Here is a 23,660-nt window from a genome sequence, read left to right on the forward strand (position 1 = left end):
GGAAGAAAAACCAGCTACTGCCATTTTTGTTTTGTGAAAGAAAATAATCACTTGCCCTCGTGTTGAACGAACTTGGCTCTGATACCAAAATTGTTGGAAGAAGGAATAGTGAAAGAGATATAAAAAGATAGAATCGATGGAAGCTGCCGTACTTTATTATTGTCTACTGACATGATGCTTAGAGGGTTACACAATTACAGTATTTATAGCTTATACACTGGACCATAAATAGTAAATTGAAGTCTAGATAAATTCAAATCTACTAATAATTTTCTAAAATCTTATTAGTTTGAATATTTGAATCATATCTCAACTACTTTAAATCATATCTTCATTTTGAATACTTAGAATCATATCTCAACCGATATTCAAAATAGGACATTGTTGTTGTGATGGTTCTCGGATAGGATAGTAAAAGGAGAAAAGTAAAGTTGGGTATATTTGGAGGGCTGGCTATCGTCTTTGATGATGTTTATGTTTATAATTTGAGATGAGATAATTCAGTCTTCATTGGGGCTGTAATTCTCTTGTCTTCTAAATCTTATAGATGTACTTTTCTGTCTTTTCCTTTTTCTTTTTCGCGTTGTTATTTTCCCTAATAATTTCTCGAGAGTTGAGATGCAATATTATTTCAGGTTCGTCTCTTTTTGTTTTGTCTTTAATAGAACGTGAGATTGAGCTTGATTTTAAGAATGTTCATATGACTCGATAACCTAACTAGTTGAGAGTTCTAGTCATTCAACCTAATCTTGCTGTACTTTTAAGATTATTATGACTTCTGGAATTGATATTAGTGATTTATTGAGATTTGTGAATGTTGGATATTTGAGTTTAGATTTTAGTGATTATTATATCATGCATTATAGATAAAAAAAAATTAATAATTAAAAAAACAACTTGATAATTATCGTCTATTAAGAATTCATGTGTGAATTCTATATGAGTTGTGGTTACTAATCCAACTAACTCAAAATTTCAAATTGATCTAAAAGATTTTTTTCGATTGACCCTACTTGATAAGTGTAACGACCCAGATCCACCGCTAGCAGATATTGTTCTCTTTGGGCTTTCCCTCAGGCTACCCCTCAAAGCTTTAAAACGTGTCTGAAAGTTTCCTCTCCAACCAATGTGGGACATAACAATCCACCCACCTTCGGGGTCCAGCGTGCTCGCCGGCACTCTTTCCTTCCTCCAATCGATGTGGGACCGCCCCCATATCCACCCACTTTCAGGGAACAGCAAAAAGGCTGACATATCGTCCGATGTTTGGCTCTGATACCATTTGTAACGACCCAAATTCACTGCTAGCAGACATCACAATAAGAATTTCACTATTCTTTCAAGTGTTAAACTCCGTACACAGTTTAATAGCTTAAATCAAATCAATACTATGAATCGACACGAAATTGATAAAACATAATCACATTTGACTATGGTCATTGCACATTTCCAAAAAAAAGAAAACCATTTGTGTTTCATAATGATATATAACAACATCACTGAAACCGCCACATTTCATTGTTTACAAATAAACACTGAATATTTTCAACTATCACTGCAAGAACACATTTACCAAATTTAATAATCTCACCCTCTGGAGGCACCTAAAATCAGCCCAACATCTTATGAACTGGATGGAACAGGAAGCATTTGGACATATAAATCTCAGCTTTCCCATCCAATTCATACTGTTATTCTATACTCTCCAGGGCAGATAAACTCAAGAAACTCCATCACACTAACCGTATCGGCAGCCCGAAACAAGCGTTTTTTTTATCGGCTGCTCTTACAGCATTTAGAGTCTATTGACACATCAAAGACTCAGCAGCCATTACATATCATCATCTCAATCATTACATAAATTTTTCAGTTTCGAGTCATCATAGTGATAGTTTTTCTTCACCGGAAAACGATAAGTAAATGATGGTTGGTCGGTCTATGACCAGTTTTGTGACGATGTTCTCTCCGAACCATGCCTTTGTCGAAAGTTGCTGGACCTGATGCTGGGATCAGAAACACTGGCACCCTGATGGATTTCTCCCCAGCCTGATGGATCTCTCTCCATCTGGCTCAACCCAAAAGACGGTAAGTGATCTCTTTCCCAAGCGTGAAAACGATTCGGTATGGCGTTTTCTGGTTGGAAATTACGACCCCCCGATGCTGATGAGTAGAAGTAAAAGCCATTAGGTTGCTCAGATGAAGAAGCCATGGGTGCTTGTGACAGCCCTCTGTGACTACTCGATCTTCTGGCACCAGAAATTGCAGGTGTGCGAATGGTTCCAGTAGTGCTAGGTTGTTGTTGATAATATGCTTGAAGAGCTTGAACTCGGTCACGAGCACGTGCATTGCTGCCAGGATAGGGAGGAATCATGGAGGAAGCGACTGAGCTCCCAACCCTTGCACCAGAACTGCACGAATCAAAAGACCAAGAATAAGTCCTACTCGTACAACACGCGAACAATAAAGTAGTATGCACAGCTATGAACACGGGCGTCCCGTACGAATCCCTCCTTGCCTACAATCCACAAAAAAGGAAAGAACCTTTTCTACTGAAGGTTGGGAAAGTGATTCCACAACAAGGCAGGCAATGCTGTGCATTGTATATCTATAATGTTAAGAAGACTTTCAACTGGTTACATATAAAATTATGTTTAGACATACCTATGACCAACAAGGAAGGGATGAATTACACTCCCGGATCTCGGTAGTTCGGAACCGACTCTAGTAGCAGATCTTTGGGCAATGGACGCAACCGATGGCTGATCAGCACCAACACGATTGTTCATCGTGGAAAAGGGCGGTGAATGATGCTCCCAATTTTGATAATGAAGATCCACAGCAGGAAATGCATATGAAGATGGCATTTCACTGGGAACTGATGGACCATTCCAATGACTGCTGAAACTAGAAGCTTCAGAAGCGCTTGAACTTGACGATGAGGGATGAATAGGACCAAAATAAGCAATATACGGGCAAGGATGAGCGGCAGACGATACTGCCGTATGCTCCGCAAAAATAGCATGTTGTCCCAAAAGGTCATGATCTGCATCACAACATAATCAACCCAGTCAAATTCGGTTCCTTCCCAAACCGAAGCTAAGAAAAGGATCAACGGTTGTCGGGGAAAGGAAGTCTTACAAGCAGTCGAGGAAAAGTCGCCATCCCTGGAAAAGTAAAAAAGGAAAAAGATTCAAGACATCGTAGGAAGATTCTGAAATTCACAACAGTAAAAAACGGCAAGAGACTTTCATTATTTAATAGGTTGAATCAAGAAAGTAACTTTCTAGTTTCAACAACAAAAATTTGTAGTGAATTTCTACTAGAAGCAGAACACACAACAGCCTACTATTTGAACTTCATTCCTATTTACCCCCACGAATTTCCTTTCCAAATGTTCCCATGGGACCTATTACACGATCCAATGTCAAGAAGATTCAACAAGCATTTATTCTTTATCTACAAAATTGGATAGGCTCAGTTCAACCATTATTTCATGTGTTACAAGTTGATTTGATTGAGGAAGAACCGTTTGGAGCTTCAAAAGTGAATATTTGCACAGTTGAAGTAGTGGATGAGGTTGTTATAACTAACACTTAATGAATAATTTGTTAGAAAACTTGCGTTATTATTTTAATTCCATAATTTCTTGCCGTGAAAAAAAGGGTGGGAATTTACTTGTCAAAGTGGTCATAACATCTATTTTTGTGGAGATTTAAAGGGTAGTGAGAGTAATTAACCAATCATGGCCACTAACTTCCTTAGTGGGCATTTGAAAAGTTCGATATTTCTTTTGTGGATAGACTATAAATACTCACAAAATACCATGTAAAAGTCAGATTTTTGCAGGAATGAAATTTAACTCTCAAATTGAGACTTCCACCCTTAGAAATTTGAGCATCATTTTTTGTCATTTCTAAGTTTCATGCAATTCTTGTGGTAGATTGCATCCGAACCATTCAATCAAACCTGGATCAAGTTCGATTATGGAGTGACTCAATTTAGAACAAGGTTCTAAATCTTGCTTCTAGATCTTTGAAGATAATCTAATTCTAGCCTTGTCTCTTAGTTGATCTTAATTTTTGTATAAAGAGGTTAATTTCTTTGATTGCATCTTAGCCTTTCAATCAAGTCTTGATCAAGTTCGATTATGGAGTGAGTCAATTTAAAACAAGGTTCCAAATCTTGCTTCTAGATCTTTGATCTTAAGAGATAATCTAATTTTAGCTTTATCTCTTAGTTAATCTTCATTTTGTATAAGGAGGTTAATTTCTTTGATTCAAGGGTTTTTGCTCCAACAAAAGCTTAGATCATTGGGCTGAGGATTAGGGTTGTCTTATCACTATCTTAGGTGGCTATCATCCTAGTTCACAAGGACGAAACAACCAGAGAAAGGGAAATGCTCAAACAAAGACCATTTGAAGCGTTATACGGGTGCAGACCAATGCCGAGCTACTAAAGGAGTAGACCTGACAAGTTTAGTCATTCCCTAAGTTGAGAAACCACTTATTCTACAACAATCCAAGCTGCAGCTTCGATTTCTTACCCATTCAATCTCCCTTCTTAGATGGTATTAGCAAGGGCCTTCTTCTCTTCACCTCTCTCTATGTACAAATAGCTGAAGATAAGCAGAAGCTCCCGGATACCCCGAATGAGTATCGCCCCATAGCCGAATTCTCATCTGGATCAAGTATAGAACTTATGAACAGTAAAGAACATTCTAGGATACAGCTAAAATTTGGATCGATAGGAGTAAAAGAGGCTAGTATTGCATGGATATGGATCCTTAACATCACTCACGATAAATGTGTGGGGGTCGTCCATGAGTGAAGTCCCTAACGATTAAACCATAGAAATCCACCATACATTGTGCAACTATTGTTGTTCTTGCATAGCCTACCCAAAGGTTCATACTATATTGTTCTTGCATAGTCTACCCGAAGGAGGACCTGTTCTCAGTCCAGTCGATATCTTACATCCGCCATAAATATTCAGTTTACAAGTTTACTTCAACCAACCATCAGTATCACGCTCTCAGATGTTCTTCCACATCATTATACTTCTTAAAGGTGGCGGTTTCGACACTAACACTAAGGTCCTAAATTTCCAAATTGTGCCCTCCGACTAAACCGGTGCATACTCAGTAATAATTTGTAAGAACAGGGATCGTCTTTTTTAAAGCTGCCCTTGCTCTCTCCATGTTCAGTGGAAACTTCTTCAAAGCTTCAACATGAACATATCACTCCCCAACTCATTGCAAACACATTTCTTGGAATGAGCAGAATAAAACTTTCCAAGAGATTTTGAGATTTGAAGGAAATATGGGATGGGATGGTATTGTTCGGGGCGCTTCCTCGTGAAGCCTTCCGTCCAGAGAACTTAGTAACATTTCTCCCTCTACTATTTCTTCCAATTGGTCTTTTCTGTACCTCCTGGGTAGTAACTATTCACATCAATGAAAGTATATGTTTCGTACTCAAGGAAAAAGAAGAAAAGAAAAAAACGAGCAGCAGAACAACAGAACGTGAACTGTAATGCAGATATGGCAGTTATGAACAGAATTTACCAGGGAGCTACAAAAGACGAGGTCACCCACATTACAAAAAACACCCATTTGGTCACCACGCACACACATGCATTTAATTCTATTTACTAAAATCATGTAACTATTCAAGCTCTTATATTTCTCGATGAGATCAGTTTTTTTCCTTGCATCTCTTATCAAAAAGCATGTTCATAAGTTTTCAAAACTCAAACCAGTGTCTCAGCATTTAGAAGGAAACGACTTATTTTCTCTCCCTATATAGATAGAAATCATATAACCTACTAATAGGTATTGGAGCATAATACAAAACCAATTTATAGAACATGAACAGAACCAAGAAAGAAGACATCAACTTAAGAACTGGAGCATCAATTATCTTTGATCGTATGAGTAAATCAAAACTTACTCAAACGAAGAAGGAAGTCGAGTTAAGCTGCCAAAAGGACACCATTGAACTCCAAAGGCCTGCAGCGAACCAAATTGCAATAAAAAATTGGTGTAAAAAACTTAAATACTATGAGTATTGACCCATTTAGAATATGAACTCCTGCAAGATAAATATATAAACAATTTATTACAAACCCAAGTGTTTAAACGGAAATTAATAGCGCATGGAAGTTTATGAACATCAGCCTCGAACACATTTCAAATCAATAAAGGAAAAAAAAAGGAAATAATTTACTCTCACTCAATAGACTCCATTTTAATAACAACACTTGCTTTCATAATGACATAAGAAACTACCTAAGAAGGCCACAAAGACCAGTGCTCCACAGACTATATATAGAAAAGATCTTCCTGCATGAACCATCAAAACAAGGATGTAGGAGAATTTCCTTGATCACCAAGGATGCTCAAGAGAGTTTTTTTTGCAACCGCCCAAGCCCACTGTTAGCAAATATTGTCCTCTTTGGGCTTTCCCTCTCGGGCTTCCCCTCAACATTTTTAAAACACGCCTACTAGGGAGAGGTTTCCACACCCTTATAAGAATGTTTTGTTTCCCTCTCCAATCTGGGGGTGAGAGCTTTGAACCTATGACCTCTCGATTAAGAGTATATGTCTTATGCATGCTCAGGTTGGTGTGAGTCTCAAGAGTTAAAAGCCAAGGAAATATCAAAAGTCTAGTAGTATATGAGCACCACCGTAACAAATGTTGAACGTTTTTTTTTCAAAAAATTTTAAAAGAAAAAACAAAAAACATCATTAAGGACCAAATACGACAACTAAAGACCTTCGAACGAAATCATAAGAATTAATCCTCCCAAGGGGAATAAGTAAAGAACCTTTCCTTCTCCATGATTAACACTCTCACATTTGGTTTAATTCCTAACTTTCGTGACAAAGTTAAAAAGTTTTCGAGTAGGTGAACCTAGGCAATGTTTGGATATATGTGCCATACCAAAGAGATGAAGAAGTCATCTTGTTTACCCGAGTGGGATGTCGATTAACGCAAGAACATATCCATTTATTGAAAAAAAAAATCTACCAGAGTTGAAAGTTATCAAATGTTTTATCTATTAAGGGGAAGTTGAAGAATTTCAAAGCGAAACGAAACATTTTCATCACAGATATCGCTTCCTGGTTCATTTAACTTCGTCTTCTTCTTTACTTGATACCCTAGTGATCAAGAACTACGATCGACACACATAACGATACACATACCAATCGATGAAAGATAATTGCTTACCATTTCCGAATAGCTTAGATCATAAAGATCTTCTTCGTGCGTCCAATCATCCATACTAAAATCTGGAAACGACCTACAGCCATTAGCATAAAGCCATTGACCTTTTTCAATCTTCCGGCAATTGGGGCATTGCATTGCCCCCTTAATGTTGAACGCTGAACCAATGCAATCTAAACAAAAAATAAAAGAAACACAATCAAGAACGAACCATGAAATATTTTGTATCTAAACCATCTCCTTTTCGCACCAACTTCGAAATTATGAACAGATCTAAAATCACAAGAACACAAAATCGAACATAAAATCCCAACAAAATTGAAGAACACCAAACACAAATCTAATCCGAGAAAAATTTAAAGAATCAGAGGGGATTAGAAGATGGAAACTAACCAAGATGAAATTGATGGCCACATTGAAGCTTAGCCCAAGATCTATCACCCGAATCGGCAACAACATCGAGACAGATCGAGCAGGCGACCGAACCAAAAGACTTTCCACCACCGGCACCACATCCTCCATCGCCATAATCGCCATCTTCAGCCACCGCATCGTCGTCGTTACCCAACCCCATGTGAAGAAAATCACAAATCTTAAAACCCTAATCAGCCAATCGAAGAACAAAACAAAAAACAAAACAAACAATCGTTTCCAAAATCACGAATCAAGTTCCGGCAAAATTGCTCAAAACATCGAAGCAGATAGCGTTAAAAAAAAAGTGTTTCTTCAACGAAAAGGGAGAAAAACAAAGGTGAAGAACAAACAGAGAGAATTTCTCAAGAACAAAGATGTAAGAGAGAGGAAGATGGTTTCTTTCATCTCAGACAAAGATACATAAAATAAAAGGAGTAAAAAGGATTTGGGGATGAAAAAAAAAAAAAAAAAAACTATATATTTTATCTTAAATATGGACCGTCCAATTGGTTATTGGTAGAGAGAATAATATCAGCTCTACTAACTTTTGATGACTGTAATTGGTAATTTATTTTTTATTTTTTATTTTCCTTAAATTTAATTAATTTATTTATTAATGGTAATATATAAAGGAATTTTTTTTATTTTATTAAGAATTAAAAAAACAATAAATATGCGAACAATAAACTCTAGCTTGACTCGAAGTATTCCAACAATATAGGAAACATATCCACTCTCAACAAATGATTGAACATGAGTTTTAAGCTCTTAAACATTTTTGCTCAAACAACGATACTATTTACAGTACTTTTGATATGAAAAAAGAGACATCAATCATACAATATATTACAATGAAGATGCGAAAAGAATGTTGTTGAAATCATCAAAAGATATTTTAATTCATGTCAATTGAAGAATGAAGTTTTACTATTATAAATAAAATGATACTATTTACCGTACTTTTGATATGAAGAAAGAGACATCAATCATACCATATATTAGAATAAGAGGTAAAAAGAATGCAGTTGAAATCATGAAAAGATATTTTAATTCAATTGAAGAATGGAGTTTTACTATTATAAATTTGGGGTAGATTATAATTTAGAATTATTATAATGGTAAGTTTGACAGAGTGGTAGTTCGTCCTAACCTAAACTATTTACACGACAGTTAACCACCGTTAACGCCTATTAAATACATTATTTTGTTTATATTTTTTTTTAATTATTTTTAGCTTCTTCTATTTTAATTAAAATATTTATATAATATATTTTTTTTATTTTATATATATATATATATATAGTATTTTGAAATAATCATTTTTATTGTTTTTTTAATTTTTTTTTTATCTATTTTTATCATTTTTATATTTGAGTTATTTTTAGTTTTATAATAATGTTATATTTATATAATATATTTTTTTATTATATATATATAGTATTTTGAAATAATCATTTTTATTGTTTTTTTAATTTTTTTTTATCTATTTTTATCATTTTTATATTTGAGTTATTTTTAGTTTTATAATAATGTTGAATTAGGTTAATATTTTACCATTATTTTGACGTTTTTAAATAAAATTAGTTTTTTTTAATAATTATAAATTGATTTGTGAACTTTTAGTTATCTTTTATCTCAATTGAGATAAATGGTATATAAATAATTATAAATTATGGATAAATAAAAAAAAATTAACAATCCAAACCAAAATAGAGGGTTGGATTAGGTTGGGCGGTGAAAATTTATTTAATATATATTAATTATTTTAATATTTATGGTATTAAATATAATAAATATATTTTTCTTTTTTAATATATTAAATATTAATTTAAATTTTAAATGACATCTATATTCTATATTTATATTTAATATATCTAATATAATATATTTAATATATTAAATATTAATTGGAAAATATTTTCATAGGCTTATGGATTTTAAGCTCCAACCCTACTTAATTAATTAAAATTTTTAATTTATTAACTTTTATTATAGAGTTGCTAGATATAATTATTACAAACAAGTCAACTATTTTCAAATTATTTATAATTACAATTGCACTATATTTTTACTTTCTCTTTTAGTAAATAATTTATTTATGATCTAATCATAAACAAAGTCTCTCTCAAGCCAATGAGAGATCTTGAGAGAGGGTGCTGCCCTATTGTTCTAATCCTCGAAATAAGCATTTAATAGAACAACTCATCTACTTTTTCTTATATGAGAAAAAAGTTAATTCCATCTAGTGGTATTATGTTCCCAGCTCTCTATTTGGTAAGTCCTCGAAATGATAGACATATTGAACCAAATACGAAAGGCAAGCGTTAACTCACTCAGAGTTAGGATCGAGTCGCATAAAAATCATCATGTGAAATATTAATCTTCTCAATTAATTAAATATTTCTTGGTCTAATCTTATACAATCTCATTGTATAGAATACTCACACTCACATGTCTACACATGAACAATTTTGATCAAATCATTTGTAAAAATTACAAACTGGGTCGTATCAAAAGTGTTATCAGGATAAGACACCCAACTTTATCCTTATATAGATCGATTTGTCAGCCACGTACTATTCAAGATTTCATTAATAACCTTAAATTTTCATACCATGAATATTATTAAATTGTAAATAAAAATTAAATAATTAATTACGAGGCTTCAAGACATATCCCAACACTCATTAGGTTCATTATTTGATGAATTTGAGGAAACTCCAAATTCTTCATCCACAATCCATTTAAAGAATATCATTATCTTACTGGCAATAAGAGGGAGATTTTTCATGAAGAAATAGAGAGCTAAAAACCTCTATATCGAGTTGTCCAATAAACTCCAAAATCGAGTGGAAAAACAGGTATGAAACTATGAGTTTGATTCAAGAAATTATATGTACCCACACAAACTCGTCCTCCCAAAAGCATTTCTTTAGTTTGAAGAGAAGACGATGAAGAGATCTCAGGAAGGAACTGAGGCTAGAAAGTATCTAGAATGTTTCAACCAATTAGAAAAATTATGGGTTTTACTTCGGCAAAGAACATGTTTTCGGGTGAATTTTGGAACTCACTAGAAAGTATCTAGAATGTCTCAACCAATTAGAAAAATTTTGGGTTTTACTTCAACAAAAAACATGTTTTCTGGTGAACTTTGGAAGGTTATAACTAGTGCTACGTGTCACGGTCATTGCCGCACAATCGCAAGTTGCTGTCACCAAAAGTGCGATTGTGACACTACATACCACAAAAAGATATGAAATCAATCCTTATCTCTTTCTTATAACTCCATCTAAAAGTTTTGTGGGACATTGAGTTGATTCGAGATCTATATAGAGTTGTACAAGGGTAAAACCAGATGTAGATGGTATGGAAAATTGTGACTCCGAACAACCTCAAGGAAGAAGGTGAAGCCCTAAGTCAATGGCAAAGATCAATAGAAGTCAAAGGTAATCCTATTTTGACCTTTCCACCATTTGTTTTCAATCTAACCCCATTCTAGACCCGTTCTTATAGATTTCTTTTTGGTTCCTGAAACTAGACACATCAAGGGTCCGATATAAGAAAATTCGGAACAATTCGAGCACCGAAAGCTCAAAAATCGAGATCTTGAACATCAATTAAGAGGTAAGTAGCCAATATGGACTTTGGTTAAGAAATACTTGTAGGTATCCCTTAGATCTAAAGGATTATGGAAGAAAAATACAAATATCGGTAAGTTAAGGACTCAAACCTTGACTTTTTCTCTGAAATTAAGTAATGTTAAAATAACTCACTGTTCTCCGCTGCTCATGAAATTTCAAATGCTGAGTATAATATGATATGTTAAATATAATATATATATATATATATAAGTTGATTGTCATTGGATGAGGTTAAGTAACTAAACCAAGTAATAGATAAAATGACCATAATTTCTCTATAGTAATGTAAAGCTGGTTAACGACCTAAATGACCTCTAAATGACATGATATTTTACTAAAAGGCCTAAGGTAATATATTAAGGCTATATATGAAGTTTAGTAGCAATTAGAGTTCGTTTAGGGGTTGAACTAAGGATAAGTGCAAAATGACCAAAATGCCCGTACATGCCTAAACATTGGTTTAAGAACCAAATGAATTTAAAAATAACCTAAGATTTTATATACGGTCTCTTTTCAAGGATATAAAAGTTTATGCAAGATTTTAAAGTCGTTAGACCACATTTAGTGGTTGAATCAAGAATCTTAGGTAAAATAACCAAAATGCACCTAAGATAACTGTAAGCCATTTCAAGGACCTTGAAATGACCTACCGTTTTAACTAAGGTCTATATATAATGACATAAAGCTTTACCCGAGAGTTTAAGAAATTTGGAACACATTTAGAGTTTAAACCAAGAAATGAGGAGGTAAATGAATAAAATATCCCTACAAAAATTCAAAGATGTTTTCGGGCACTAAGAAACTCCAAATGTTATGAACCTTTACATGAGGGAATGTGGGAAGAGGAGAGTTTCCTATGCGCTATGACTCGGTTTGCACAGTAGTGTCATGGCAGGTCTCCTCCATTCGTTAGTTGGGGTTGATTTTTGAAGTGTCTTCGTGATTCGTGTCATGATCATGTTTTTTGTGTCCGTAGCCGCATGCTCATATATTTAATTTCATGTTGTGTTGTCTTACTATTGTATTTACTGTTTGTATGAGTATTCAACGAAATTATGTCTAGGTCTAGGTCTGCTAGACCAGAATCTCCGTTAATTATGTCTAGGTCTAGGTCTGCTAGACCTGAATCTCCGTTTAGGTTTAGGTTTGATCTTGGTAACTATTAATTAATGACTAATGTTAGCTTTTTTTTTTTTTTTTTCAGGGAGGAAAAGAAGGGGGAGGATAGAACCACTCTACTTAATAATTTATCTTATTAAATTAAAAACATTAACATATTATCCTAATCCTAGGCGGATAGCGGGAATCGAACCCGCATCTTCTCCTTGGCAAGGAGAAATTTTACCATTCAACTATATCCGATTTTTTTTTTATCCCCAATGTATAGTATACATCAATAGGGGGTGTGACTAGTCATCAACTCCTCCCACCTAGATTTTGTATGACCATTCAACGAAATCATGTCTAAGCTTTCTAGACTTGAATCGTCTCAAAATGTACTATACTTGGGATGCGGCCTCAAAATGTATTATACTGGAATGCGGCTAGTTGTCAAGTTCTCCATGCCCAAAAATTTATATGTTACTTAAGTCGTTGTGTTGCCTTGCTTTTAGATCTCTTTCATTCTTACTTTCAAGCTCACTTTCAAAAATCTTTCTACCCGTTTTCTAAAACCTTCTGAAAACAAAAATAGAGGTAGTATACGTTACTCAATTGTAGAAAAACCTTCTCAAAACGAAAATAGAGGTTTGAGTATACGTTACTCGATTATAGAAAAACCTTCTCAAAACGAAAATAGAGGTTTGAGTATACGTTACTCATTGTAGACAACTTGAATCCAAATTGGCTTAACTCACTCACAAACACAAACAAAGTCCACTGCACAATTATGACAATTAGCACATTGGTTGTGCCTATGGTTCTGATTAGCACTCAGAATAACGACGAGAAGTCGAATGACCTAACTCGACGAGAATGAGTAAGACGATGTCAACAACAAACAACAAACTAAGACAGAATCTTTCAACATAGGTTGTTTATTATCTTTCATGTTATATTTAGAAATATGATTGTTCACATGTAGGCATTGAAGACAATATGTTTGAATGCTTATGTAATATGGCATCCAAAAGAAGAGCTTCATAAAGAAGAAAGGACCTAATCCCAGTTCTGAAACATAAGAAAAAACAGACCAATGCTAGTAAAGGTCTGCTCATTTCCAACGTTCTCCTCTCGAGAATGCAAAACGGCGACCCTCTCGAGTGAATCACTCGAAGATGAAGCTTAAAGGATGAATTACTTCAGTGATCGTTACATTACAATATTATGTTAAAACTTAAGGTTCGTAAGCATAAACTAAAACATCTAAAAGCTGATGTCTGACTCATGGATACTGGTCGTTCCTTAATCTGCTTATTTTGAACTGCCATCCCCAAGGAATTGGTCTACTAGTTTCGCTACTGAGGTCGCTAGATCATCTGCTGCTTCCTGTGTCGATGCCTCTGCGTAGACACGAATGACGTCTTCGGTTCCTGAGGGGCGTATGAAACAACGTCCTTGAGGATATTTCGCTGCAGAAAATGAAGCCAAATTGTGGACATCATTGTTGAGCTGATCATGGAGATATCATGTAATCCAATTCAAAGGAGAAAGGGCTATCATATCTGAAGGAAACCATCTTTCTTTCTTTCTTTCTTAAGAAAAAGAACTTTCAGTTGGAAAGATGAAAGGATAACAAAAACAAGCCAACATAAACCCAGACCCACCGTTAGCAGATATTGTTCTCTTTGAGCTTTCCCTTTCGGACTTCCCCTCAAGGCTTTAAAACGCGTCTGCTAGAGGAAGGTTTCCACACCCTTATAAATGGTGTTTTGTTCTCCTCCCCAACCAATGTGGGACATCACATTAACAAAACAATCCTCAGGCCCAATTACAAAAAGGGGATCCAATCCAAAATGAATCATACCATGCAGATAATTACAAAATAGCGTATCAACAGATAACAGACGCCCACATGAATGATTTAAACTTACATCACATCCCAAAGATCCTTCTCAGATCGCTCGACCCCACGAAAAATGCCAAGTACTCCAAAACAAAGCAAAAAAGAAAAAAGATTGCCAAAGAACCCTTCCTTTGTCATGAAAATGAGGATTCAAGAACACTTCTCGACCAACAACCTCTATAACAGGCCATTGCAATCCCAAAGGTTCTAAAGAACCTGTTCCACGGGGAGGTAACAAACACGCAGTCCTAAAGTAACTGGTCAAGATCGTTTTCCACTCCTACGAAAGACGAACCATGGCTCTTATAAAAACCCTTAAACCTATCACTTGAGACCCATTCAAAAGGGTGCGGTCCATACTCGCTTACAATAATTCATCTACCACAGAGAATCAGGCTCCAACTGAACCCGCCATATCTATTTCACAAAAGAGCCTCATTACATAATCTCACTTTCTCAAAGCTGCCATAACAATCTATCTAGTTTAGCTGAAATGGAATATAAGAAACAGATCCTATTCAAAAGGGTGAAACATACAAGAACTCTCAAGGAAATGGCAAAATGAGTAGAGGGGGAATAATTACTTGGCAGTTTTAGAGTTTAACCGTCAGAGAGAATCAAAGAGAAAACACAACAGAATCACAAATCTAACTACGATCTGTTCAAACATCTGAATAACATGGCTGTTCTTATAAGTTAATTTCAGTACTTATTCACAAGATAAATGGAAAACTTAATATTGCACCAATTAAAAGACATGTTTCTTTTGTTTTTCGTTTTGGGTAGGGTGAAAATATTGGCAAGAAATTGAAGAGGCCACATATTACCCTACATCTTCCACTAGGATTGTGTGAATTATGAATGATCATTGTTCAAAAGAGTTTTAGATGGCCTTTAAAAGTAGTATTTTAAGTAAAGTAGTTTTGTATAAATACTTTCAGGTAAAAAATAAAAAAAAAAATCAGAAACGAGACTGTAAAGAGGAGAAAGATAATTATGCAGTTTCATTTGAAACTTGCAACAAAATTAACCAAGCAAATAAAGATTTTAGTATTGTCGTTACCTATTTCCAAATCGATTGCTTCTTGCAACCCAGGTGGCTTCACGACCTTAGTTTCTGCGTTGGAAGTCTCAACCGCTGTTCTATCAACGACTTTCACCTGCGAGTCAATGAAGAATGAGTCCATTCTCAAATAAAAAAACTGAGATAAATCCTCTTCAAATAGTTGCAAAAGAAAGCAACAGACAAGCATGCTCCCATCTTGTAATGTAACCTACTTAAATGGTTGAGTTAGAGCCGATTTGGAGTGACTTTTCAAGTGCTTAATAACATTTTCTTGTACTTAAAAACACTTTTTAACATACTTACAAAATCATTCAAAACAAACCACTATTGATGTTATTGCCCCACACACAGCGGAATGAAAAAGGATGGGAGCAATTTCCGCTAATTAAAAATTTTCAAAAAGTTGTCCTTCCAATTCGTCCCTCTAAATTTTGATTTTAGAACTGCAAAATTTGGTTCTACCACAGTTGAAACAAGAGCTCGTTGTCATCGATGGTCACGCAAGGATCAGTTTCTAGTCATACGAAGAGATAAAAATGATTAGGTTGACCACCAGCAACAGTTTTTTGCACTTTCATTCCTGACTAGCAAAATTCACCTACTTCAGAGACTGTATTAGGAATTTGCATCTTAATTGTACTGTTCATTAACTAATGAAAGGGTTATTATAGAAAATAAAACATAGATACTCGTAAGAAGATTTATGATGGACTTCAAAACAAAGAATATGACCAATTCCTTGTTAAAGCTCCTAAAGACAATCAAAAGAAAGCTCCAAATACAGAACACAATTTTTGCTTCTGTCATCTAAAAAAAGTAATAATAGTATAATAAACTTGTAGCAAGGAAACAGACGAGCAAACCTTGAGCTGCCTACTCGGTAGGTCCTGATAAAGCTCACTCCATTTATGTATCGACCAATTTTTGTGCCGTAGAATAGCCTCAACTAGAAGCAAGCCACTCAGAGCATCTCCCACAGCTTGATTGATCAATTTGCTAATTGCCAGTAATCTCAAGGCTGCCTTGTGCGTTTCTGAACCTGAAACACATAATAAGTTAACTTTTACACTCAAAATATAGTTGTTAGGATCCTGATTATATGGTAATATAAAAAGAAAAGTGTAATGATAATAGTTTTACGAGGGGGCTATCTCTTTACCACATAAAACTAATCCCAATATGTTCCTCCCCCAAACTTCTTAACTTCCTCTCCATTAATAACCATTCCACCCTAACAAACTCCTCAGGCAATGAATAGTATGCCAACCCCTGCTAGTCATAATATAGCCTCCAACAATGAATCAACCAGCATAATAACTACCATGTCAAATGTTACCTGCAAATACATTGGAGAGCTCCCAAGAAACGGGCTGTAACAGGGAAATGCAGTAATCTGAGAACAAGACAGTCCCATGACCATTTGCTTCAAAATAGATCCCAATGTCATATTCAGCAGCTTTCTCATGCAAGTACTTTACTCCTGTTGGAGTGAGCACTACTTCTAGTCCCAAGTCTTTGAGATATCGAGTTGATGCTCCATTCGCATAAGCAGTTTGCACAACACCAAGGCGGGGCTCAAAAGCAATTTTGGTGTCTTTGCTCCTTGCTGCCAAAATTGTTAATTGTTCCTTGATGAATATAGCAAATAAAGATAATATCTTGTCCCCATCAACAAGATTGATCTTATTGCTACTTCCTGATGGCACAGTAAAATATACAAGTCGATCGGCATCTCCATCAAAACTAACACACCTGAAAAGCTAGAAGCATCCAAGCATTCGATTAAGAATATTATAATTCTCAACAATAAAAGATATATCAATGAAAACTTTTCCCTAATTTAATAGATCAATCTTACTGAGATTAAAAACTGATATCAATCCCAAAGGTCCATGATGATGATGAGAAAATAAAGGGGGCTATTATGCGTGATACAATGTTAAATTGTAAGTGAAAAGTCATTACATAACATGCAATCCACTATCTGATATGGAGGGGAGAAGGGTAAGTTGCAACTACAAGGATTCCATATTGACCAAACATTTGTTTACGAAATCAAAAATTATTTCTATGCAGATGAAGATCAAGATATTTCTTAAGTGATATGATGTGTAAGTGTACGCAAAATCATCGTAGAATTTGTCATAACAACAACAAGCTCCAATAATCAACAAAATAGCAATGACAAACCTGATCCCAACATCTTGTGAACCAAAGCTACATGGAACTGTCTTCTCTTTCTGAACAAAATCAGCACCTACTCTTTCATTGAGTACACCTTCTCCTTTTCCTGAATTACGAATCTCAATAGCCAAACCATTCAATTTTTCCTTCAAAAGTTCTAACTTCTGTCCACCCACACCATTAGCCCCATCAACAACCAACCGGTTATCCCAATCATTCAGTTCACTATTATTTGGGTTTGAATCCAACAACCACCTATCAAACATAAAAGTCCTTTAAAAAAGTATTCCAAATAAGTCAATTTCTAAGATAAGTAAATAAGATAAAACAACTTGAACGAATTTGAGAGTCCATTGAAGTAATCAAGTTCGGATGATTCCAAGCCTTTATTCCGAACATGAACCATCCAATGCAGCTGTGGGGTCGTCAAAGTTCCCATATCTTGAGCAACAGCCCCAATGATCGAACCGATTCCCTTCATCAAGTCAAACAGTGAACAAAATAACAGTATTACAACCATGAAGATTGGAACAAAGATTAAAAAAAAAAGAAATAAATTGAACTACTATTGCAAATAAAGGTCAAATACATTTTTAGCAGCATCAAGTAGCACTTCTCCACTTGGCCTCGTATCTCTTGCCACCAGAATTTGAGCTGATTTCGATCCATCTAGTAAGATATTCTCCTTCTCCGCAAATTCATTGATTAACTGCTTATCAATTTAATCGCATTGCACATCTTAGAATCCATGTCCAGCTATATTAAGGCAACCAAATGAGAAATAACAACAAACTCACTCCCAAATATAGAAAAAAAGAAGAAAAAAAAGTCCAATTTCTAGTAAACCAACTCCTCCCCAACTTTCTTTCTCCAATTTCACCTTCATCAATCGTTAACCAAATAAGAAGAAACAAAGAAAACAAGAGCATTGTAATTGATAGCCATACTCGAACGAGATCTCGCGAGGAAGGCGCATTGGCAAGGGCATTGGCAAAGGGCTCCCACTCTTGGGTGAGCATTCCACCACTCGGATCAGCGATTTTTACTCCATTATCAGATACTTTATTGTGAGAAGCTGTGATCATCAACCCGATCACTGCCTCGGTTTTCAATGCTCTCAAAGCGGCCAGGATTCCCACCCTATACATCGTCGACAGAAGCACCGATGCATCTTCCCTAAAACCTGCTGTTCCATATGATAATCTCATTCCTAACAACACAAAATACACAAGAACAAGAATCAGAAGCTATAAAACAGGAATCAGAAGCTATGAACAGTAGTAATTGTTGTAAAAGAAGATTGAAATGGGGAAAAGCAACCATGAGGAGGTGGGAACCGATCAGATTCTCTAAGAAGGAGATCAAGTTGCTCTTTGTTCATGACCTCGAATCTGTAATACTCTCTAACCAAATTAGCTTCACTGACTTCGTTGTTCTCTCGCTGAATTAAGCAAACGTTACAATGAAACAAATTCAGCGATTACAAGACTAATTCCTATACTGCCCTATAAAATTGGGTCGGGTCGGGTCGGGTCGGTTTCCTGAAAATTCGACCTGTCCTATATTTTATTAAAATAATTCTTAAGTTTTGTATTTTATTAAAAAAAAAATATTTCTAATTTTATATTTTATCACAAAAATACTAATATTGTTACGATTTTAAAAGAAATTAAATTAAATACACTTATTTTACTTTGGGATGTGTTAAAAGATATTTAATTATAGTTTATTATATATATCATTTGATATTTTATTATAATAAATATCTAGATATTTGTCTTCTTTCCATAGGTATCTTTTCATATATTGTTCTTTCCATTTATTACTGTTTCCATATTCTTGCAATTTATTTGATTATAAACAAAGAATTTCACAAACTTGTGGTGGTTTAACCAATGGTATCAGAGCCCCTTCGATTTAGCAACCCCGATCCTTCATTTTCAATAGCTTATGAACCCTCTACTCATTTTCTTCTCTACCACCCCTACTGGCTTTGACGCCGTAGGGGCAGTCTCCATGTCTACCACATGTGGAGCTGATTGATTACTCTTCGGCTCCACCCTTTTGACCTCCAAATCACCCTTCGTCATACTCTGTACATACAACCTCACCTTCTCCAACACAATCGGTTTTCCCTTAGCCAACATAGCCTCTCTCATTTTCTTTCCAATCAACCCTTCATCCTTTACAGAAGCCAACATAGCCTCTCTCATTTTCTTTCCAATCAACCCTTCATCCTTTACAGAAACTCTAATCTCATGATCCTCATTAGCATTCTTTTAAAAAATATACGGAATCTCAATAAGCCCGTACAAAAAATCAAGTGAACAATTGGTTCTATGGTGTAGTAGTTAGCACTTTACACTTTGAATCTAGTGACTTGGGTTTAACTCCCAGTACGACCTTCCTCTACATTTGACTCTCGTTCTCTTATTATTATCTCATCCTTACTTCAACCTTAAAAGTTAATATTAATTTGTCGAACATGTCTCAATTGACATAAAATGTGTTACTAGGCAAAAATTTTGATGAACAATTGGTTCTATGGTGTAGTGGTTAGCACTTTGGACTTTGAATCCAATGACCTAGGTTCAACTCCTGGTAGGACCTTTTTTCTTTTATATTTAAAATATCAGATACGAGATAAAATTTTGATTAAATTACAATTTTAGTCCATTTTTTTTAGATATACGTTATTGATTTTCCTAGTTTTAAAATTTGTATTGAGCGGTAGACTATGTCGGGATGGATTGAGGCAATGGCTGAGCTACCGTATAGGTTGGTATTTGGTAAAGCTTGACACGTTCTACGCAAAGTTGGTGTACTCTAGAACCAATGAAGAGCATGAATTACACTTGAGAAGAGTATTGTCGATGTTGAGAGCACATCAACTCTACGCAAAGTTCTCCAAGTGCGAATTTTGGTTAGAGAAATGATCTTTTTGGTTCACGCCTTGACCTACCTCAGCTACAAAAGTTAGAAGCTTCCTTAGACTAGTAGGATATTTACGAAGATTCATTCAAGACTTCTCCAAGATCGTTTAAGCCCTCGCTCAACTACCAAAAAAAGGGGAAGCCCTTCGTGTGGAACGAGGTCTAAGAGTAGAGAGTATTAGGGCAAACTGGTAACGACACTTATGCTCAATGTGCCTAATGGTTCAGGGAATTTTGTGGTCTATAATGAAAGGCAAGGGACTAAATTGCGTTCTAATGCAAAATGACAAAGTGATAACTTACGCCTCGAGACAATTGAAGGAATATGAGTGTAGTTACCCCACTCGTGACTTGAAATTAGTTATCGTTGTACTTTCTTTCAAAATATAGCAACACAATTTCTATGGTAAAAATATACATATTTTCAGTGATACAAAATCCTAAAGTACATATTCATGCAGAAGGAACTCAATATGAGACAGAGATAATGTAACAAGAGTTGGTCTAGATGATAACCGCGACAATGCAAAAGATCAAGCTGAGGACTCAGACTACATAGAACGGGCAAAATATTGCATCCAAGATTGCATCTTGTGGTAGATTGCATCTGAGTCATTCAATCAAGTCTTGATCAAGTTCGATTGTGGAGTGACTCAATTTAGAACAAGGTTCCAAATCTTACTCGGTATATTTAATGTTAAAGTAATTTAATTCTAGCCTTATCATTTAAATCTAAATTTTGTATAAGGAAGTGTTAATTTATTTCATTCAAGAGTTGGAGTATTATCTCAAACCGGGTGAAAATGTGATCTTTTAGAAACTTGAGTACAATTTTGACCTTGTTCATTAGGCAAGCCATTGCCTCAACCCATCCGGACACAGTCTACTACTTGATACAAATTTGAAAGCTTAGGATTCTATGGGATATAGAATTCTATGGGAAATTTACCATTTTTGTTTTCTTTCTTAGGAGAATTGTCAAAATATTCCGGAGTTGGAGGAGGCGTTGAGGAGAGATATTTCAGGGAAGGAGGTGCATGAGATTTGTAGAGAGATGGGATCAGTTACACCCTCCCACGTGTCTTCTTTGGTGTGGTGGTTCCACCAGAATACCTTAACGAATGCAATTTTCCTGTTGCGTAGCGCTTTCACTTCTCGAGCTAGGATCCTTAAGGGTTTTTCTTCATAACTCAAATCTTCGTTGAGTTGGAGGGGTTCATAGTCTATTATGTGGATAGGGTACGTCATATATTTCCTCAGCATCGACACGTGAAATACATCGTGTACTCCTGAGAGAGAGGGCAGTAGGGTTAACTTTTATGCTATGGGACCAATCCACTTGAGAATCTCGAAAGGTCCGATGAACCTGGGGCTCAACTTGCCCTTACGTTCTAACCTCAAGACACCTTTCATAGGTGCCACCTTTAGAAATACTAGGTCTCCTATCTCGAACACTAAGTTCCTATGTCTTACATCGGTGTAGCTTTTCTGTCTACTTTGAGCGGTACGTATCCTCGCTCAAATTTTCTGGACAACCTCATTGGTGACTTGAACTAGCTCAGGTCCTATTAACTGTCTCTCACCTACCTCATGCCAACATAGCGGGATCTGCATCGTTTCCCATACAGGGCCTCAAATAGTGTCATCCCAATAGTGGCTTGGAAGCTATTATTATACGAGAATTGAATCAAGTGGAGCTTGGAATCTCAACTTCCCTCAAAGTCTAGTATGCAAGCGTATAGCATATTCTCTAAAATTTGGTTTAGGCGTTCCGTTTGACCATCTGTTTGAGGGTGGAAAGCGGTACTAAAGTCGAGGCGAGTATGCAATGCCTTTTGAAGTCCGTGCAAAAATACTGATGTAAAGCGTGGGTCTTGATCCGACACTATCGACACTGAGACTCCATGTAGTCTTATTATTTCCTTAACATACAGTTGAGTCCAGTTGTCAACTATATGTGTTGTTTTTCCTGGTAGGAAGTGTGCCGACTTGGTCAACCTGTCGACAATTACTCAGATCACTGTATAGCCCTTCAGCGTTCTAGATAGTCCTACTATGAAGTTCATTGCTATGTTCTCCCGACTCCACTCCGGTATACTAGGGGTTGTAACATCCCTACTATCTTTTATCTGGGAGCTTTTACTTGTTGACACCCTAAGCACTTACTCACAAACTCGGCCATGTCTCTCTTCACGTTTCTCCACTAGAAATGTTGTTTTAAATCTTGGTACATCATAGTACCTCCTAGATTCATGGAAAATGGTGAGTTGTGTGCCTCTGTTAATATCTCTTTCCTTAACTTTTCTATTTTCAGGACACATTGACATTCCAGAATCCGTCTATTGGACCCTCTGCAAGTTGGCTTAGGATTTTTTGTCGGTTAGGGTCCTTTTATTGGGAGTCAATAATTCTCTCCCTAAGTGTGGGTTGTACTATGAATCGGGTCAACTATGCTATGACTCCCTCGGTCACTACAACTATGTTGGCTTGCTTGATATATTTTTGTACCCTTACATCCCTCGTAATGAGGACCGACAAGTGGACTGTCTTTCTACTTAGGGCATCTACGACCACATTTGCTTTTCTAGGGTGGTACTGGATATCTACATTGTAATCCTTCACCAATTCTAACCAACTTCTCTGCGGTCGATGTTTTAAACTCTTGCGGTCGATGAAATTTGGGTTTTCTCTCCTCATAGGTAGTATCGCCAAATTTTTAGCGCGAACACTACGGCAGTCGATTCTAGGTTGTAGGTAGGGTAGTTCTTTTCATATTCTTTTAGTTGACGGGACGCGTATGCAACGACCTTGCCATATTGCATCAAGACGCATCCAAGTTCTTTCTTAGACGCATCACTATAGATCACGTACCCTTCGGGTACCGTGAGTATTGGGGCGGTTACCAATCTTTGTTTTAGGTCCTGGAAGCTTACATCACAAGCATCATTCCAGGTAAATTGTACCCCTTTTCTCATTAACTGTGTTGAAGGTGATGCTATCCTAGCGAAGTCCTGCACGAACCTTCAATAGTATTCCTACAACCCTAGGAAACTCCCTACTTATGTTACTGTAGTTGGGCGTTCCCACTTTGTGACCGCTTCGACCTTGGTAGGATCTACGGATATTCTGTCCTTTGACACCACGTTTCCTAAGGATGAGACTTGTCATAACCAAAATTCGCACTTGGAGAAC

At 35.9% G+C, this 23,660-nt stretch overlaps 2 protein-coding genes and 2 non-coding genes across 4 annotated transcripts; 1 reads left to right on the forward strand and 3 right to left on the reverse strand.

Moving 5' to 3' along the window:
• Nucleotides 1-1,496: 1,496 nt before the first annotated feature.
• LOC111467874 (E3 ubiquitin-protein ligase RFI2-like) lies at nt 1,497-8,040 on the reverse strand. Its single transcript, XM_023112959.1, has 6 exons — nt 7,620-8,040; nt 7,230-7,399; nt 5,949-6,007; nt 3,139-3,164; nt 2,662-3,043; nt 1,497-2,408 (listed from the first exon to the last, which is right to left on the reverse strand). Exons 1-6 carry the CDS (start codon nt 7,798-7,800, stop codon nt 1,937-1,939), a joined length of 1,290 nt encoding a protein of 429 aa, XP_022968727.1. The 5' UTR covers nt 7,801-8,040; the 3' UTR covers nt 1,497-1,936.
• Nucleotides 8,041-12,572: 4,532 nt separating this feature from the next.
• On the reverse strand, nt 12,573-12,643 carry TRNAG-GCC. The gene has a single exon. It is a non-coding gene; the product is annotated as a tRNA-Gly (tRNA).
• Nucleotides 12,644-13,367: 724 nt separating this feature from the next.
• On the reverse strand, nt 13,368-19,004 carry LOC111467861 (phosphoacetylglucosamine mutase-like). The gene is made up of 9 exons (XM_023112934.1): nt 18,856-19,004; nt 18,483-18,745; nt 18,125-18,244; nt 17,868-18,010; nt 17,542-17,790; nt 16,688-17,103; nt 16,215-16,390; nt 15,349-15,445; nt 13,368-13,851 (listed from the first exon to the last, which is right to left on the reverse strand). The coding sequence occupies exons 1-9, from the start codon at nt 18,914-18,916 to the stop codon at nt 13,694-13,696; spliced, it is 1,683 nt and encodes a 560-aa protein (XP_022968702.1). The 5' UTR covers nt 18,917-19,004; the 3' UTR covers nt 13,368-13,693.
• Nucleotides 19,005-20,073: 1,069 nt separating this feature from the next.
• On the forward strand, nt 20,074-20,145 carry TRNAQ-UUG. Its single transcript has one exon. It is a non-coding gene; the product is annotated as a tRNA-Gln (tRNA).
• Nucleotides 20,146-23,660: the final 3,515 nt, after the last annotated feature.

This window comes from Cucurbita maxima, unplaced genomic scaffold, assembly GCF_002738345.1.
Source record: "Cucurbita maxima cultivar Rimu unplaced genomic scaffold, Cmax_1.0 Cma_Scf00035, whole genome shotgun sequence".
NCBI classification, from domain to species: Eukaryota; Viridiplantae; Streptophyta; class Magnoliopsida; order Cucurbitales; family Cucurbitaceae; genus Cucurbita; species Cucurbita maxima.

Bases quoted from the DNA above. Each gene is read 5' to 3' on its own strand.
- LOC111467874 (XM_023112959.1), bottom strand. From the start codon at position 7,800: ATGGGGTTGGGTAACGACGACGATGCGGTGGCTGAAGATGGCGATTAT. The intron at 7,400-7,619 runs GTTAGTTTCCAT...TTTTTTGTTTAG, and splicing joins TGGCCATCAATTTCATCTTG to ATTGCATTGGTTCAGCGTTC. The intron at 3,044-3,138 runs GTAAGACTTCCT...GTTGTGATGCAG, and splicing joins CGACTTTTCCTCGACTGCTT to ATCATGACCTTTTGGGACAA.
- LOC111467861 (XM_023112934.1), bottom strand. From the start codon at position 18,916: ATGAACAAAGAGCAACTTGATCTCCTTCTTAGAGAATCTGATCGGTTC. The intron at 18,746-18,855 runs GTTGCTTTTCCC...TTGTGTTGTTAG, and splicing joins TCGGTTCCCACCTCCTCATG to GAATGAGATTATCATATGGA. The intron at 17,791-17,867 runs GTTGTTTTATCT...TATGTTTGATAG, and splicing joins GGACTCTCAAATTCGTTCAA to GTGGTTGTTGGATTCAAACC.